The sequence below is a fragment of the Physcomitrium patens genome, chromosome 3 (genome assembly GCF_059467195.1).
Source record: "Physcomitrium patens ecotype Gransden chromosome 3, ASM5946719v1, whole genome shotgun sequence".
NCBI lineage: Eukaryota > Viridiplantae > Streptophyta > Bryopsida > Funariales > Funariaceae > Physcomitrium > Physcomitrium patens.
Genome location: NC_143412.1, coordinates 10427788 through 10443832, shown reverse-complemented (window position 1 = coordinate 10443832; position 16045 = coordinate 10427788). Strand labels below are relative to the sequence as shown.

Sequence of the window (16045 nt, the reverse complement as noted above, 5' to 3'; positions counted from 1 at the left end):
TCTAGATGCTGCTTTGACTTCATAGGTGTCTTTAATTGACTTTTTGGATTAGAAACGTGGTCAACAAGTTGGTCATGTGCCACACATGTTGTTAGCTTGAAGATCAAGCTAACTATGTGGCCCACACGTAGAAAAACTTATCTTGTAAATCAAGGCATGTGTCCTACAAAGTCAACACATATTGAAGGTCCTATAGAACGTCGCCATGTAGTCCCTAGTTAGATAGTATATATAGAGACAAGAGTGAAGGCTTCTTCACTCTTGTCAACCCCTTTTTTGCTTCTAATCTAGTTTCAAGGGTCTCTAGTTTCAAGGATCTCTAGTTTTCTTGTCTTTTGGCAATAGCCATTCCAGTTTCTATTTCAATATATATACTTGTTTATATATATTTTGTTACCTCTCTTTGAGTGAAGGCTCACTTATTTGAATTGTTTTTTCATCGAGTTCTTGTCCTTGACACTATCATTAAGATGAATGGACAACTCTTTTACTATTGGCAAAGTTTACATATAATAATTTGATATATTCTTCTATTTAATCAACACTATTTTTTTATCAATTATAGTTATTATCTACAACTTAATACTTTTAACTTTTCAAAAGTTGATAATCCTATAGTATAAGATTTAACAAATTTTTTATCAAAGCTACATGTAACAATGAAGACACAATTAAAGTGAGCTCAAAAATGACAAAAGATTAATGTACAATCATATCTCAAGAAACAACCACAATTCAACACGGGTGTCAAAGTATGGTCATTCCATTATAATATTAAGACTACTTATCTTTGAGATAAATTGGAGTATTGTAAGCTTGGATCTTTTTTTATTTGTAAACAAGTCTATCTTGTTGCTTATTGATTACATCTTTCAAAGTCTATTAAGATCATTTTTATATTTCACATATCTCTTCTTGAGCCATGTAAGATAATGAACATCTCAAGAAGAAGACAAATGCCACCTCCTCTTTTAGAAGTGGATAATAATCAAAAATTTGAAGTTGGAAAAAGTCTTAAAATCAAGGCGGCATTGAAAAATATTTGAATATCTTATTCATTGGTATAGATATGATATTAGTGGACACACATAGGAGCAAACAAAAAATCTTGTATATGCAATAAAGAGAATTGAGGCTTTTAATTGATGACATCCATCAAAACGAAGATGAAGAATTACAAATCTTTACTATAAAAGCAACAAGATCTAGGAAAAATAACATTCTATCTTTTATTCTTGTTTGATACTTTTGTACATTTGTGATGCTAGAAAGATAGAGAACTAACAACTAGTAAATTCAACTCAAGAGCTATTACTTGTTGAATTATCAAATGAAATATTGCAATCGTCAAAACTTTCATGATGACATAATCGAGATGAAAATCATCAAGAACGACACATCCTTCCTTGAATAAATGGTAAAATATAATGTGTTTGGTATCACAACCTTGAAAGTATTTTTTGATATTTGATGATTTTATTAGATGTTAGAACGACTCCTAACAGAGTTCTAAATGTTTTATTTGAAAGAAGTTATAAATGTCTCAACAAAAATCAAATAATACGATGGCCTTTTTGTTTTAGTATGAAATACTATTAATGGCTAAGAAGAACTATCAACCATCTTCAAAGAAAAGAAAGATTAGAGAATGTGACAAATACAATCTCTCACATCTTAGATTTTTTCAACATTTGATGAATGCTTTTCATAGAATTCATTTCTAGCAAAGAAGATAATGTTACAGATATACATATTTATTATGATATTTATCTATATGATTAAATAGAAGTAGGTAAAAGTAGATTTATTTTATAATATTTTTTAGATAAGCTTCTTAGAAGCTTTATAAATATTATTTTGACTTTACATATGTTTGTAATTAATTGATAGGATAGAAACTTGGTCAATAAATTAACCACATATTAATAGTTTGTAGAATAAGCTAACTATGTGGCGTACATATAGAAAACTTGCCTTATAAGTTAAGATATGTGTCTTACAAAGTCAACACGTTTTGGAGGTCCTATAGGATATTGCTACACAGCTCCTAATTAAGAATATATATAGAAGCAAGACTAAAGCTTTCTTCACTCTTCTCAATGTCTCTCTAATAAATGCCTTTCTAGTCTTTAGTCTTATTTTAAGACTTTCTAGTCTTCTTATCTTTGGCAATAACTATTCTAATTTAATACCATATCATCTTTAAGTAACTTTCTAGTTCTTTTGAGTGACATAAGAGTATAGTAAGGATTTTTTTCTTCGAGATTCATGTCCTTGATATCAACCTTGTTAGATTTGAATCAACTTAATATTATCTCACATGCTCACAACAATATCATCTAAAATCAAATGACCAATTGGATACAATATTGTTGATATTTTCAATAATCATTCTATTTTTTTAGCTGTATCAAAGATTGATGAGCCTTCTCTTGCCATAATCAACATGGTAGAGGCACCTTGCCATTCATTTTATATATTTATAATATATATGGGCTTATTTTTATTTTAGACACATTGATTTAGTATAGTTTGAAATAGTAATTTTTAAAATTATTAAGAATCTAATGCAAATGAGAGAAAGCATGCCATGGACTTCTTGATTGGCATCATAGTTGCTCATTGCCTCACAAAGAACCAACATTTCTTTCTTATAGGCAAAGCTATTGACCTTAATACTTTAATGTGGCTTTTTATTATTTGTCTAGTTGTTCAATAACATCACAATGGATATTTTCTTATCGTGAGGTCAAAGAGCTATAGAGCCTATTGACATTAAGGTTGAGTAATATAAACTATTTTTTTTGCTTAAAATGATGGATAAAAGAAGAGCTATAAAAATAACATATTTTTACTACTTTAACTACAATCTTAAAAAAATAGATTCCTAAAAGATATCTTAATGGGTGTTTCTAACAAGGTAGTCTATGTCATATTGACATCATCAATTCACATGTAGATTTTAGTAATAAAGTCCTTCATTTAATTACAATTGATGATATTTGAGACATAGAAGTTTTCTTTTTTATAAATTAGCAATTAAAGGCCTTGCTTGTATATAGAGGTACTCCATTTGTGAAGAATGAGACTATAAAATTTTACAACTAGTGGCAAGAATTAGGACCACATCTTATTAGTATTGAAGCATAAATAATATAGACTTTTATTTGCTTACATTGAAATTATTTTATCTTTGGATTCAAAAACTTAAAAGATTATAGAAGAAAATATATTCATATTTAATTAGAAGATCATCATCTAATCTTTTGAAAAACTTACAAAATTATATTAATTTTTTTTTGGCAATTTGACAAATAAGAAAATATATAAGAATTATTGTTAAGTTAATTAAAAGACTAAGTTAGATTGATATCCAATATCAACGCTAGAAGAATTATTTAATGCAATAGGATTTTTTTAAGTATTTGATATTTTGGACTTACAATTTGATTATCACTAATTTTTATTATTAATTAATGACTAAGTAAAGACATTATTTTAGAACATTATTTAAAATAGCAAGGCTCAACTTTGTTAGTGGAAGTTTTTTATGCTCAAACTTAAGAATGTACTAATTGAGTTTCAAAAGATGATAGATAGAATGTTGTTTGGCTTACCATTTGGTAGATGTTATATTATTGATGTTATCATTTTTAGTAACACTGCATAAGAATATATGAGGCATTTACAAGTAGTATTTGAGTAATTATGGCAAAAAAAACTATGCTTATTTCATAATAAGTGCAAATTCTTTGACAAACAATTATCATAGTTGGATCACATAATTATTTTGGAAGATCTTTGCATGCAATAAGCAAAGGTAAATATTCTACAAAAGATTCTAATATTAATTAATGTTTCATGGCTTTGATTTTTTTTTTTTTTTTTTTTTTTTTTTACTTGGTAAATTATTACTATCAGTTTATTAAGAAGTGTAGCTTGATTGCAAAGTCTTCAATTATTTTTACACTTAAGGATTAGCCATGGACTTGAAGTCGTGAGCAATAATAAGCATTTGACATATTAAAGCAAAAGTTGAATTCAAGTCATATACTTCAACATCCAAATGCTTCTAATCCATTTCAACTATACTCAAATTGAAGCGCGCTAGGATTGAAAGCAATCTTAACACATGAAGATGATATAGGGAAAAAATGATATGTTATTATATTTTCTTCTAGAAGCCATAATAATAAAGCATACAACTATTCATCTTGTGAAGGAGAAACTTTAGCTATATTATAGACTATTATTTATTTTTTATCTTGTTTTTATGAGCAATGATTTATATAAGTGACTAACCATCAACCTTCCATGGAAAACTTATGTATTGCTCAATAATGTAATACATTAAAATATGCTTATATATAGATTAAATCTTATTGATCTTAGTTGCAAACATTCAGAAGATATCATATGTATTTGCAACTTGTGCCTACAACACTTGATGTCTAAATGGAGTCCACAATTCTTTGTCAAAGATGTGTTGCTTAATTGTATTATAAATGTTGTCTTGAGATTGTGAGACAGTCATTGGGTGTGAGGTCAGGATGGCACGAATACACAAATTTCTTTGAATTGTACATTATATTTATGACACTAGAGTTACCACCGAGTCTTTGACATACAAGGGATACGTAGACAATGTGGGTAACATCTTTGTGTTTCTTGTACACGCGACCGATTGAATGATGTCTTGGTTGTCACTTAGTTGTCTATTATATACATGGACACACCAATATTGTACTGCAACGCAATTGTATCTGGCAACGTGACAGCTTTATTGTGTGAACTTGACTGCATGCGACGTGTGCAGCTCATACGTGGAGGTACACAGACACCATAGATTGATTTGGTGAATGTATAATCTTATTATTCTTCTTTTTATGGACTTACGCCGATTAGAGTTAATTAAAGGTGGTGAGATGAACAAGTCTGCAAGCCATCGTGCTGTTATGATCTAAAATTTTAAGGTGCACAATGAGGTGCACAGAATGCAACACAGAAACCACACTGGACAAACGTAGGAGAAATGTACATGGTTTGGCCTCTGTGCTGTGCATAGTGTAAACCACTCTTTGTATATAATTCACTCTTCAATGGATTACAAGCAAACATGCTTATGCCGCGACGCTGCCAGCGCCAAGCAGCTCAGTCCCTGAGACGTCAGAAACCGAAACTTTCTAGACCACATCACAGTACAAACAAAAAGCATGGTTGAAACATGATTCCCGATTCCCGAATTCCGCACACGAGAAAATGTAGCAGGAGAGGAGAAGGAAGGACAGAAGCGAAGATTAAGGCTACTCTCAGATAGAATGAGGGGGTACAATACGTACTCGTTTACAAGCTAATGCTGCTTTCTAAACTTAAAACACACTACACAGACCATCCGCGTCCTGTAATTTGGACAGTTTTGTAATAATTCTATATCATTTCCCTTAGATTCTAATGCTCCGCAGGTATACAACGAAAGAATGAACATGAAGAAATCCACGATCACATGAAATTTTGTGCAAGAGTCACAAAATGCACGAAATTTTTTTCTTTTCATTTTTCTTTTAGTAATATCATCGTCTGCCCCCATTAAACCTTGTAGTTTCGTCCGGAGCATAAAAAAATGGCACAAGAAGTATTTACAAGGGGATGAACACCCACTCAAGTACCGACAAAGAGGAGACTGACAATTCACTGTGTTGCCCACCTCAACTCTTTCATCGCCCATCTCAGCTCGAAGTCCCTGCCAAGGAGCAAGCTCAGCCCTGAGACTTGCAGGGACTCCAATCTGGCGTCGTAACTCAGCTGCTCCGCTGACACAATCCGCTCGCCATTCACAATCACGTCGCTCACCGGGCCAGAAACCCCCAAAAATCTGATGCTCTGCAGGACCAATCCCTGCTCAAGGGCGTAGTTGCCAGCGATGACACGGCTCACCAGGCTTCCTGAGTGCAAGGACCTCTCGGCGAAGAACTGCACGAATGTGGAAGACCCATCCTGGATGCCCATCTCAATATCGACGCCACTGTCCACAAACAGCTTGCCTGAGGCCGAGGCGGAGGCATCTGCGCTGAAAACCACAACTAAAGTGAATGGGGTCTTCTTCACTTCGGCCGATGTTAAGCGAGCCTCTTGCATCGGCAGAATCTGGCCTTCGCTGACGTGAACGTTGATCGAATCTGCCGGTGCGGGTAACATGCGTCTCTCGCCAGTGCTGACAATTTTTGAGAAATCGAATAGATTGTACCAAGTGCCCTTGGGAAAGTACGCGTTCACGGAGGTGAGCCCCTCAGCCACAATTGGGGAAATCAATACGCTTCTCCCCAGCAGAAACTGGTCGTTGATTGCCAATGTGTTGAGATCTTTGGGGAACGAAAAGAAAAGGGCGCGGGCAATGGGTGCGCCGCTCTTGGTGGCCTCGAACATTAGGGTGTAGAGATGCGGTAGAAGGCGGTAACGAAGCCCAAGGGCTTTTCTCGAGGCTTCCGCGACAGACTCCCAGATGTATGGTTCGTGAGAATTCGTCCCAAGGGCGGCATGGTTTCGAGAGAAAGGGTAAAATGCACCCAGTTGCATCCACCTTCTGCATAGCTCTTCCGTCGTGTTGCCTGCGAAGCCACAGATGTCCGCGCCCACCATCGGGACGCCGAACATGCCCGAGTTGATGACGCTCACGATGGAGTATTTCAAATCTTCCCAAGTGGCTTTGTTGTCACCCGTCCAGTGCGCGGTGTGCGCACCCGAGCCCACAAACGTCGATCTGGAGAGGATGAATGGCCGCTTCCCTGTAACATCCCTCAGCGTTTTTTGTGTTGCAATGGATTCACACAACCCGTACAGGTTGTGCGCGTCGTACTCCAATACTCCATTGTAATGTTTGACGGTCATGGCGATAGTTTTGACGCCAAGGTTGTCGTACGTCCCAACGTGATTGATTTTGTAAGGAGGGTCGTCAAAGCGCGATGTGCCGTTCACACAGTGCAATAGGCATCGATCGTTATCACTGTCGTTTTTGCCCATCCCAAGGGTCAATGTATCAAACGAGCAAGCAGATCCGGTGCAGAAATTCGAAGCTTCGTTCATATCGATCCAGAGCCCGTCGAACGGCACCTTGTCGAAGAAATCAGCTATCTCTTGAGTCCACCACGAAGATGCTTTCGGATGAAGAAAGTCCGGGAAGTAGACTGGACCAGGCCATACCTGCGCCAGATAGTTATTCCCAAACTCGTTCTTCAGGAAGATGTCGTCCTTCAAGCCGCGCTCCAGCGTGCTGTAATTCTTGTAGCCAACACTAATTCCTGCGGTTCACAACCCATTCATGCTTCATGCAAATCAGAGCGTAAATCCAATCGACACTCAGTCTTTCAAGAAAGACACTCGTTTCGATAGATACATCTGTCATTTAACTTCCAGTTCGTAACAAGACAGAAGGAAAACGGTAATTGAAAGGGAGCGTGGAGACTCCATGAAAAAAATTCTCACCAGGATCAAGAATTACGATATATTGTTGTCCATTAGCGTGAAGCTCCTTGACAAACTCCCGGACTGTGTTCTCGTCGTACCGGACGGGGTCGAAGGTGAAGTCCTTGTATGCATCCATGTAGTCGATGTCATTCCAGATGGTGTCGAGAGGGATGTTTGCCTTCTTGTAGTTCGCCACCACGTCCTTGATTTCGTCAATGGTTTCGTAACCCCACCTGCACTGATGAAAGCCGAAAGACCAGTAAGGCATGGGTGTGGGTCGGCCGATGAGGTTGGTGTACTGATCAATCACGGCGAGAGGCGCGGGGCCAGCGAAGAAGTAGAAATCCAGCACGCCGCCGATCACGTGGTAAGTCAACATATCTTCCCCAACCCAAATATCCATGCCGTTGCTGTTTAGCATCAACACTCCATGCGTTGCGCCTCCTTCTCTGATGTCCATGTAGAAAGGGTACGCGCCGTAGAGGTCGACGTCCACTTTATATGCAGCTATGTCCGTCGCCCACAGAGTGTAGAGCCTGCCTCGAGTAAGGCGAAGGCCATCGGGGCGGGTGCTCTCACCAATTCCAAACAAGGAGTTGTTCCTCGGCAGCTGAGTGGAAATCTCCAAGTATTGGTCCTTGAAAACCATGGAGTTGAAGGCTGGCTCGCCGCTGTCTTGTCGTATAGGCGGAGTCGAATTGAACAAACACTCCCCGGTGGAGGTTCTTGTGATTGCGAAACCAAATGGCTCAACTGTGTACGAAAGCTGTAATTGGCGGTCATTGCGAGCTGGGTCGAGCCCTTCGCTATGTTCCATATCCCTTTCCTTCACATGTGTGACGAGGGAGGAAGAGTCAGGACGCGGAATGATATCCTGAGGGACCTCCCATCTCGCATGTATGGAGTCCGTGATATGCACATGCAGTCGGTCATCGCTATCGTACCTGAAACAACCATTAGGAGTTGCGTCAGTGTGAAAGGCTGCGAAGAGACTGCGGAGTTTGTTTTGAAGAAGACACAATTTGGATATTCGTTGCATACCTGGCGATCATCCGAAGTGGGCTAATGTCGGGGCCATAAATCTCTGTTCCAGTGATGAGTTCCAAATTGGCCACAAAGCCCGACCCATCGTCAAATTCGAAGACGGACGTCATCCGATGACCCGCGCCGAAGCTCCTCAAAGCCTTCGGTGAAAGTGCAGCCGTCAAGTTCAAAAAGCACAGCAGTGCCATGGCAAATGCAATGATCGTGGCTGCCATCCTGTGATCCGAAAGGGCACACTGATACTTGCTCCTAGTAATCGTCACTGTACAAGAGAAAGAGAAAAAATCCACCGCTCCGACGCTGAAACCAACCGTAGCGAGTAGCGACAAAGGCTACACCACAATTTGAGTCTACTTGAGAGAATGTGAACGTGCTCTAAACGTGTCTTGACAAGCTTCTGGACGGCTCTCCCTCAGTGCCTCTCACAATAGATTTGCGTCCAAAAAATCAGGCATACGGCTCAGAGGACCTATACTTCTTGTCGTTGACAAGGACTAGTCGTCACCTAGCTCGAAAGCCGAAAATAATTTCATGAATTTTTAAGCGAGCCCCCCTTAGAAAAGTTCAAGATTTCTATGTCTGCCTGCGTGACTACCGACGTAGAGGAAGAACCGGCCACTTCCACAACTTCGTATCTTCTGTTGAAGGACCCCATTAATCGCGAAACACACCTACAAATCAGGAACCAAGGACCAAATGAGAGGATGCCATCTGCCAGGATAGCATCTCCACTTACCGTGAAGGTCTGAACGTCATGGTAACGTGCGGCTTCCACCCCATCAGCGGGCATCAATCGAGCATCCTCTTCTTTACTCGATGTCGCGGTCACCAAATTGTGAAGCTACTCCACGAAATCGACTGCATATTGGATTGTATCTGCATGCCAAGCACCCAAGTTGCGTCTGAATCGCTTGACTCTGGAGAGCCGTGAACTCAAATAGTGTCCGTTCAAACACCTGCTAATGCAACAAGGACGACGTGACGACGCCGATTATCCACCGCATCACACAGACGAACGGGGCCTTGTGGCTCCACCCGCTTGCTGCATCCCTGAAATCAAATACTCAAATCGCGGAGATTTGGACAGCACCACTCGGTCCAGTGCAACGTCATTTACCATCCCCTCGTCGTAGTCCTGAAACATCATGTCCCTTGAGATTGGATTGTGAGGCTTAGACTTAAAACGCTGTCAAAAAAAAAAAAAAAAAAAAAAAAAACAACAACAACAACAGTCAGGAAAACTCAAAATTCATCTCGAAACAAGCAGTATTCGATGGTGAGAAGGTCTCGATTGAGAAACTGTAGTAGTAGGAACTTGTAACCCCATTCTGAACCGATCGTGGCAGTCGCGCATAGAGTGTGGACCACCTCTGGCAGTACAACTCGCTGTGCGCATTTCCTCTGCATCCTCAAAAGTACGCCGACCCCACCAAAATCCTGGTTAGTCGGGGCGAATGCGCGTCGTGGGTTCTGTTCCGGTCAGCTCCTAATCGTTCTTTTTAACCATTCGATGGTGCCTATTGGCGTGAAATCCAGACTGCGAGATCAGTGTCCTCTACGGCCCGACGGCGACGAAACGAAGGAGGTGAAACAAAAGACGAACCTCTTAAATCGTAAAAAGTAATACCCCCACCCCTCCGCATTGGGAACACTACGTTCCCATCCCTGATACGTTCCCATGCATGTCCAGTACTGTTCACTGTGTGTGCTGGGTCAAAACATGAGAACGTGGTTCCCCACTTCTACAAGAATGACTGGTCCAGAGGCTCATGCAGCCGGGGGGGAAAAAGAGCAAGTGGAAAGTGAATGGTAAAAGTAAAAGGTAACAATGATTCGGAAGGCACAACGACTTGCGGTGGTTCTTGTTTGTTGACAGAAACGCTATAAGTGTGTGCACTGATGGATGAATGAATAATTTATGCGTTCTCGTCCACAATTATTCATCCATTTACGGTCTCCATCCTCACGGGAATTGATCTGAGTGGCCTGATTGGCTCATGTGATGTATAAATAGTGCAGCCAAGCCAATCCACACGACGAGAGTAAATCTAGCACCCAACATCTGGTCGAACTAATGTGCTATGTACTGTGGGTTGGGATGTCAACACTCTAGAATAATAATATTGAAGGAATTAGGCAAGCTATGTCCATTGAAGGAGGGGGGGCTGTTGGGAGAGTTTATGACATTGAGCCACAGCCCAAACCCTAATCTTGAATCTAAATTAATTTCGCCTTAATGCAGCAGACTCTCCCAGACAATTTATTTAATGGTGGATAATAATAATAAATAGAAACATAGCCTGAAGCGAAATTCACTGGGGTAGTTAGCCTGACAGTGAGAACGGGGACTTTGTATCACACGTGGACTCACAGGTGGCGGATGCTGCTATTGCCAGCATGGAGAAATGCTTTTTGGCGGGCGGGCGGAGTTGCCCTAAAATTGATGCTTTTGATTGCATGCTTTACAGAAGGTTGCAGAGCTTCTCTTTTTACACGAGGCAAAGCCAATATGATATGGGTAAATGGCCATAACTTATACTTTAGTATGATTATTATTATTATTAGTTTTCTTTATGTTGTAATCATAAAAAATATATATTATATTTAAGTGGGACTTTGAGAACTATCACATAGACCTTTCAAGGCATTTTGTAATAAAGGCAAGGTGTGTGCATTTCTTTCAATATGATTCTTAGTGTTCTATATAGAGATATGGAAGACCTTCGGAATATTCCAGCATTGCTTCCATGGTGTTTAATATTATTATAGAGAATCCACCACTTCATGGGATTTTGGGCCATGGTAACATCTAAACCATATTTTTATACCTTTAGGTGGGATGATTCTTTATACATTTATTTTTTTGAAATCTTTTATCTCCCTTTCACCGGACTCAAATCATGAAGTATGGTGTTACTAATTTTATGAATGTTCAATTAATTACGTGTTTGATGAATGGAATGGATCACATCAAAATACATAATTTAAAACTTAACAATGCATTTAAATTGAAAAAATATTTAAATTTTATAGTATTAATATATAGTACATATTTAGTATTTGTATACACAATAAGTATATATTCACCTAATCAGGGTTAGCATAATTACTATGGTGTTTAAGTGCTACCATGATTGTATATATATCTTCGTTGCTTTGTCATATAAATTTATCTTTTATCCTTCTACCAAATTGTGAAATACTAACATAGTATCAAAGTAGTTATAATCTAAGGATAAGTTTTAATTATTTATCTTTTGTTAAACTTAGTTCTAGAAGTAGTTTCAAGGATTATATTATAGATTCAAAAGCAAACCATTATTATAATGGACTCCTTAGCAATTTTTCACAATGTTGTGTTGTGACACGGATAATAGGTGGAAGAGTAAAGAAACATTATATTATAGAAGATCTTATTTCAAAATATTGTAACAAATTATCTTAGAAATATAGAAAATAGTCAAAAGATAGTAAAACTAGAAGTGCAAATGTTGTCTTTTGCAAAGTAAGCTTCTATTTACTTTGTAAGGCCATAAATATTAGTAAAATATTTTATGGTTTAGATTAAAGGCTAAATCATTAAAATAATATAGATCCAATATTATAGTGAAGATTTCAATGAGATGACTTATTAGTAGGATTATTTTACAATTTTGTGAATCCACATTGGATGAATGTTGTACTACCATTGTCTCATAAATTGAATGGTCTAGATATAGATAAATGAAGGGCTAAGATACTTCCAACAAAGACTTGAGCTTATAAGAGGGTGTTAGTATAAAGTATATATTTAATATTTATATACACACCAAGTATATATTCACCTAATTAGAATTAGCATAATTATTATGATGATTGAGTGTCACAATAATTGTATATATAAGTTTGTAGCTTTGCCATATAAATTTAACTTTTATCCTTTTATTAAATTACAAGATTCTAACATATAAAAAATTAATATAGAATCAAATTCCACTACATTATAGTATTTGTATCTGAAATTTTCATAAGATTCTAAGGTAATTTATTTTATAATTTCTTTTTTCTTTGGTTAATTGATTCATGTATATATCTATATATATATATATATCAAATTATATGACACAAATTTTAAGTACATATATTTTAAGCTGATGGTTACAAATAGGTTGTAATAAACTTGAATATCATGTAAGATTCAAGTAGTACAATAAAACTAAAGTATCATATACTTTATAAAAAACTTGATTAAAGATCAAGGTATAAAGTTGGTAATTGTGCATCTTAATTCATTCCACACCAAAGTTGTCTTATATAATACCTAGGATTTTCAACATGAAAATTTATCATTAAAAATATCTAAAAATAGATATATGTGTAATTTCATTTAAAGAAAATGCAATTTTGTGCAAATTTTCAACTTTCACATTTTTTTCAATAAAAAAAATATCACTTTGAAGATGAACCAAAATACAATCAACAGATTAATTTTAGTAAACATGGTGCATTTAACAGTTAAACCTTTGTTGAATATTTATGTAATTGTAATCTTGTGTGTATATGGTTATACATACTTATATATATATATATATATATGTAAGTGCTTTAGGCCATACTAGCTACTTCAAAATCACTTCAGATTTATTAGAATTTCAATTTCATTTATTCAATGTTTTCTAATATGGTTTATTATTTTTCTATGATAAATCAGGGATAAATTTCAATATATATATATATATATATATATATGGATCTTCACATTCATACAAACAAACAACTAAAGAAATATCTTATTGTGTTGATAAATGTCATACACATCATACTCATATGACCTAGAATCTTCACTAAAACTGATTAAAAGTAACCTCTATTCTTGTTCAAGTAAATAATCAATGTTACTGAGAGGAGTCTTTAAATTACTACTATCATTTTTAATTCAACTAAAACATAAATATTTTGAATACTTTCAAAATTCAAATAAATAAATGCAATCCATAGAATGAAGTTGAATTTTCAAAGCAATAAAACCAGAAACATTTCTTAATCTAATACTATTGTTCAACTCCAATAAAAAAGCTACATTACTCATAATTTCATAACTTTGAATTTTTTGAGAAACTCATGTCTATTTGTAAGCATTCTTTGTAGGTTGGAAACTGACAGTACAACTGGGAAAAAACTGCTCTTGGTAATATATACATACAGACATTTTATGCATTGTTGATCAAGAAAGCTAGTTTGAAAACCCAAATTCTGAATCCCCAAAGATCCTCACCATTATATTACCAAGTAAAGGCTGAACGTGTTGGGTGCTTTGCCATATTAATTTGAAGAGGGTTCAAATGCAGCCTTCACCATGAGAACTGATATCAAGCATTCTCAGTTTTATCTTTTCCCCATCCAGGAGATTACTAAGTAAACCCACGCCACAGACATGAAGAGAAGTGCAACACAAAAATATCGTAGCAAACTAATTCCGATGTTCTTCTGTAGAGAGATATATATATTCGGTGAAGACAGACTAGCAAACCATTGTCATGGTTGAAGCAATGCCACAGTGTCTTATCTTCTACATACTATACTGCGACACCTGACATTCTCAAACTTCATGAAATCCTATCCATCTGTATATCACAACAGATGCCACCCTCAAAAGCTGACTTACCTGCAGTCAAGCACAAAACAAAGGTGCCATGGTCTGACAAGTGAATTACTGGCTGCTGCTGTGGTTGGAAAACGAGAGATTCCATTAACAAAGAAATATTTGATTGCAGTTGTCGAATTCTCAACAGTGAATATGCTTTCGGCAATGTGAAGCTAGGAGAAATGACATTCCCTGTCTTGTAAAATCCGATAAATCACCACCTGTCAGACTAGGGACACCAAATTAGCTTATTCCATACACACTACTTGGTATCATTCAAACAACGTAGTTTAAACTTCCTGTGACAAAGGCTTACTAGAAGACTCCATCACAAAAATGAAATATTTCGCTCTCTGAAACTATCAATCACAGCCGCTTTGCCAGATACCACACTGTCGGCCGTTGTAACAAAATGTTGGACATCACTTGACCCAACACCCGAAGTTTGCACGTTTTTCATCGTGGAACTGCACAGGTTATGCTCAAGTCAGATCGTGCTTCAGCATCGAGAAGTCGGACATGACCCTTCCAAGTGACATAACTTCTTCTTGTGTGACACACCCTTTCCAGACTTGTGATTGGAAACAAACTATCCAGAAAAAGGTATTAGGTCAAGGCTCCGTGGGACTGTTACGTAATCCAAGGTTAGGATCGCAGGGGCGCCATGTGGGCTACTATCACCTCAAATCATTCCACCCACTGATCACCGCAAATCTCTAGTGAACCAGCATCGCGTTGCATCACCTTCAAGTGCCCAGGTCCGACGATTAGAGAAAAGCGATTTTCTGTGAACACGAAATCTGTGTATCTTCACATCAAGTGCCTTTCGCTCTCTCTCGCTTCACACGAGCTACACCACATTCTACTAGACCCATTTTAGCGATGACGGTGATTTGAACGACACCAGCGAATCACGAGATGCGTTGTGAGCACCCATTGTCTGACGCATTTGATCCATAGCCATGACCATGAATTTGGAACTTTAGCTTCACTGAGAAGAAGCATGGCGATCGGTAAACCTGTTGGGCACATGCAAAACAAACACACACACACACACGATACTCACACTTCACCGACTGGTGCTGTCGGTGAAATTGTTTCCGCGACTTTGTGTTGGCGGTTGCGATGTCCCACTTTTTAAAACACTACTATTTTATTTTCTGAGGGAAAGTCAGGACGTTTTACTTTTCATAACATCCATCTTACTAGTGATACATGTTTGCGATATGTTCTGACATTTCTTTACAAACACATTTAGGACTGAAAAGATTTTTTGAAAATGAGTAAACACATAATCCGCAATCAAATTGATCTTTTAGAAAGGCTCGAATCTCTACGAAGTAACCGCACAATGTTTCTATAAAGTACTTTGAGCATTTTTGTAAAACTTCAAAAATCTACATTGTATAATTTTTAAAATGTTTATGGTGCAATAAAATTCTATATATATTTTTATATTTATATTTATTTATATGTTTATATATTACCAGCGTGAGCAACATTTATTTATGATTTTCTTGCATTTACAAAACATTCTAAAAGCATCAATAAAATACATGTGCTGTTACAACTAGATTCACGTTCTTGATGGATTATTTTAGCCATTCGCAGGCTTTTATTTAATCATTTAAAACCTTTATGACAAGTACAAAAACATGTATGTGTATATATATATATATATATATATATATATAACTGGTTTAAAACGCCTGAATTATAAACAAACAAAAACACCACTGTACTCACACTTCATCGCTAAATCTGCAACACCATTGGCAAGTTCACTATTGCGATGTCACACACTCATCAAACTTTGGCGTCTTGTCAAACTGCAGTTCACACAAACAAGCACCACACCGTCGAAGATCATTGTCACCAGTAGCAACAATAGCTTCCATTCGATATGTTTCTGATCTG

General features: G+C 37.1%; 1 protein-coding gene across 4 annotated transcripts; it reads right to left on the bottom strand.

Annotated features, from left to right (window-relative positions):
* Window positions 1-5062: 5062 nt before the first annotated feature.
* Window positions 5063-9779, bottom strand: LOC112279965 (alpha-xylosidase 1). 4 transcript variants are annotated; one of them, XM_090248723.1, is made up of 5 exons: window positions 9623-9771; window positions 9242-9381; window positions 8503-8767; window positions 7480-8405; window positions 5063-7295 (listed from the first exon to the last, which is right to left on the bottom strand). In XM_090248723.1, the coding sequence occupies exons 3-5, from the start codon at window positions 8718-8720 to the stop codon at window positions 5689-5691; spliced, it is 2751 nt and encodes a 916-aa protein (XP_090104849.1). In that variant the 5' UTR covers window positions 8721-8767; window positions 9242-9381; window positions 9623-9771; the 3' UTR covers window positions 5063-5688. The 4 variants fall into 4 exon arrangements, with proteins under 4 accessions (XP_090104849.1, XP_090104848.1, XP_024370567.1 ...); XM_090248722.1 differs by having other exon boundaries at window positions 8503-8721; window positions 9623-9715; XM_024514799.3 differs by having other exon boundaries at window positions 9242-9779.
* Window positions 9780-16045: the final 6266 nt, after the last annotated feature.